General features: G+C 45.0%; 1 protein-coding gene across 1 annotated transcript; it reads right to left on the minus strand.

The window, feature by feature from the left end:
- Positions 1 to 1,523: 1,523 nt before the first annotated feature.
- Positions 1,524 to 2,494, minus strand: LOC134202697 (uncharacterized). Its single transcript, XM_062677712.1, has 2 exons — positions 2,106 to 2,494; positions 1,524 to 2,045 (listed from the first exon to the last, which is right to left on the minus strand). Exons 1-2 carry the CDS (start codon positions 2,454 to 2,456, stop codon positions 1,677 to 1,679), a joined length of 720 nt encoding a protein of 239 aa, XP_062533696.1. The 5' UTR covers positions 2,457 to 2,494; the 3' UTR covers positions 1,524 to 1,676.
- Positions 2,495 to 3,698: the final 1,204 nt, after the last annotated feature.

The raw sequence follows: 3,698 nt of genomic DNA on the forward strand, positions 1-3,698 counted from the left end.
CATGACGGAGGTACGAAATCTGGTCCGTACATACCTTCGATGGCCCTGAGAATAATTGGGACTTGGCGAATGCACCCAACACTGACGTCACTTTGGCCGCTGCAAGTGCTCTTCAGGTGAGCCTGGGATACGTAACCGACGAAGGGAACTGGTCGGCTTTTCGGCCCAGCGGGGCAGGCTCGTGTTCGGACGTGTAGCTTCGTGGACCCACCTTTCGAGGCTTTCGAACGAGGAGGGGACACTTGTCGCTGAAATCCACGTGGGTGTGGGTTCGGTGGTTTCGGGCACTTTGCTTCCAGGATCCACGGTTCCGGGCCTCCGAGCGAGGATGGGTTTGGCACTTGCTGCAAGACTTCCTTCGGTGGTGCTTGATAGGTTGGACACGATGATATTTCCTCTTCAAATGGATAGGATTGTTCGATGGCTTTGCTTCTCGGCGACGGTGCCGGAAGGAAGAATAAATCTTCTTACGTTCGGTCGGCGGGATTGGTATCTCCGGGCCTCCTGGAGTTGGATTCGGCAGGCCTGAAGCCGGAGTGGATTCGGCAGGCCTGAAGCCGGACTGGATTCGGCAGGCCAGAAGCTGGGTTGGGTTTGGATTTAAAACTGTGCCGGCGCGTGGTTTTCCACTTCGCCAGAGATGGCCGTCCAAAACACCGAATTTCACTGTCTTCCAGGTGCAAGAAACACTAGGTCAACCTTTCCGGGCACTTCGTCGATCTTCCTATCGTACTGAACACTCGCACTTCACCGAAATTGTCACGGCCAAGGAAAACGATGATCAAAAATCACCAACCAAGTTTTTTTTCCGTCGTTGAAGCACGTCTGATGTCGTTCACGTTCTGAATTCTTCTCCTCCTCTGTTCTGCTCAGCCCGTATTTCTATGTTCGGCTTTTCTTCGTTCTTCGCCCCGGAACTAGTGGAGTCTACAAAGAGATTTTGCCCTTGATAGAGCCCGGAGCCGATTTCGTTTTTTTGTAGGTATATTTTTTTTTCTTGACAATTCTGAAGGGGTTTCTATTTTGGGTTAATTTAACTTATTGTTCATAAAATCGAATGGCTGAATTAATGGGCCATTGTTATCGTGGACGGTAACAACTTCCACACTAATATTCTTCCCCCCCCTCTTCATACGGGAGCTTGGCAGAAAGAAGGTCGTGCGATATATACCATCACAAATATCGCACTCCGCTCGCTTTCAAATCGACTTCTTTAAAAACATTCTTCATGCCTGCCGTATCCTAACGGAACTATCAATTCTATACTTTCGCCTCTAATTCTATCATGAACATGTACGTCTAAGTTTGGAAGATGATATTAGCATTTCCATATCATTATTTTGTGTTCGGACCTAATGGAATGTTCACGGAGAATCATACCAAAATAAAACATAAAATACCTTATGTTTGATATTCCTCTTGGTTTGAACATTCCCAATTTTCCATACAAACTTGCGTCTTGGATTTTGAAGCCGCGTCCCATTTTTTTTTCAAAAAATCTTTTCGGGGTCACTAGAGACCACAAACCTCAATAAATTTTTGATTTCATCTTGCAACGAGAAATTTTTTCATGATTTGTTGCGCAGTGTAATCAAAGGGAAACCACAGAAACTTGCCATAGTCACAACAATTCTCTTGAAGATTGATTTCTAATGTTATAAACACTCATATTCTCTCTAACCAGTTTTTAAACTCATGTATTTACATTTTTTCAGTTCCAACCCAGGAAATACAAATCGGTCATCGGCTTCTGCCAGCTCTCCATATGTGATGCAGTAATTTTCTTGAAATCCAACCTTCCGGGCGGCGGCCTGTGACCCAGCTCCTGTGAAACACGCCGAGGTCACCTCCAGACCTATTCCTTCACAAAGCAGAACTCTGGCCCGAAGCATTTCAGTTGCTATACCTCGCAGCCGATAGCTGCGATCCACCGACAAGCCCATTGAATTCAAGTAGTGATCCACACCGTAGTGCGCAAAAACGTTTGCTTTCTGCGATACGTAGCCGACCGCATCGATGATCGTTTGAAATACATCACTTTTAAACTGAAACCAATTTGAATGTTGTAATCAAAATCCAAATACTTATTAAAACTGCTGACTCACCTTCCATTTGTTCTCAATGGACTTTGACGCCACTCCCAACACATTAACTCCCACGATCTCATCGGATCCTTCTCGGAAACAAACAAGAGACAAACGCTCCGAAAGCATGTCCTTCCACAACTGCACGATTTCCTCCATGGCAGTCGAATCATCTTTGAGTCGCAACGCTTTATTCATTTGCTCGTCCCGTACAAACTGGCTGCTCATGTGCCGCAAGGCATCCTCGAAACGCTCTTTCGGAAGATCCTGAACTGTGTACCATTCCGAATAGCTGTCTATCCGCAAACTTTTGGCCTGAAACCGGTGCCATATCTTTGGATAGGGAACTGCTTCAGGACGCTGCCAGCCCATCTTCAGCTGATTCTTATTCGAAACTGATACCTTGCACGATAAAGTCCAGTGGCGTTATCAAAGTACAAAAATTAGAAAAAAAAAAAAGGTGTCTTCGTTCAGATACCGTTTGCGATCAAAACAATTGTTTATTTTTGCCAATGATAACGTGTTTACCGGTTTGAACTGAAGTGTCGCTGTGATTCATATATCTCAAGTCGTTCGATGCAGTCTGCGCACAACGATACTTTCTTGTAAACATTTCTTATCTCTGATGAGGAATAGGCTTTCAGTAAAGGCATCAATACTAAAAAAGATGAACAAATTTATTCTAAATTCACCCAAAGACTCGTCGTTTGAGGAATTCTGGCGCGAATCATTTCGGTGGCAATTCCCAAGCCACTGCGATTGATGGCCAACCCAACGGCAGTGAGTTATCGGTCAACATGAATGTAGACAATCGAATCGAATACATTCGATTGTAAAGTTAAACTGAAGTTTTGATCAAAGAGGGGTTGAGGAAGGGGTTCCGATTTTTTACCCTTTAAATGGCCAGCAGGGTACCCGGGTACCCACGAAACTTAAATGCTTGTATCTTATGCAATTTTTAACCGATTTCAGCTCATTCGATTCCGTATTTTCTTCGTTATCGTGCTGTTGTTGGGTTGGATCAGTTCAATCACGCTGATGTCCGGGAAATCCGGATTTTCAGGGACATGTCCTGATTCAGTAATACTGACCTTGGATTTCGGTTTAAACTTCTTGAAATTTCCCCAGCAAGTTGATGTTATGCTTACATTGGGCCCATTAGACGTGTGAACATTCGAGTGGCCATTCCAGAACAAGTTCCCAAAGGGGTCGAGAGAGGTCATACACATTTTGCAATGGAACCCCAACAATATGAGTATCGAACTTCTATGAATTGCATCACCAGATTGTTTCTTACTGTTGTAGGGCCACCAGACGTGCTGACCTCAGAGATTCCGTTCCAGGACGAGTTCCCCGTGGGAGAAACACTTTTCAATAGATTCCAAGCATAATGGGTATCATTTATCTATTTTATTTTCTCAGACTAATGCCTAAGTAGCCTGTGCAGTACATAAAAGTCTTCTCGATTCAGCTCGGTCCATGGCTGCACGTCGCCGTAAATCGTCCTCCACGTGATCGATCCACCTTCCTCGCTGTGCACCTCACCTTCTTGTGCCCGTCGGAACAGGTTCCCAGAGGAGTCGAGAGAGGTCATAAGCATTTTTCAATGGAACC

This window comes from Armigeres subalbatus, unplaced genomic scaffold (assembly GCF_024139115.2).
Source record: "Armigeres subalbatus isolate Guangzhou_Male unplaced genomic scaffold, GZ_Asu_2 Contig1364, whole genome shotgun sequence".
Lineage (NCBI taxonomy): Eukaryota > Metazoa > Arthropoda > Insecta > Diptera > Culicidae > Armigeres > Armigeres subalbatus.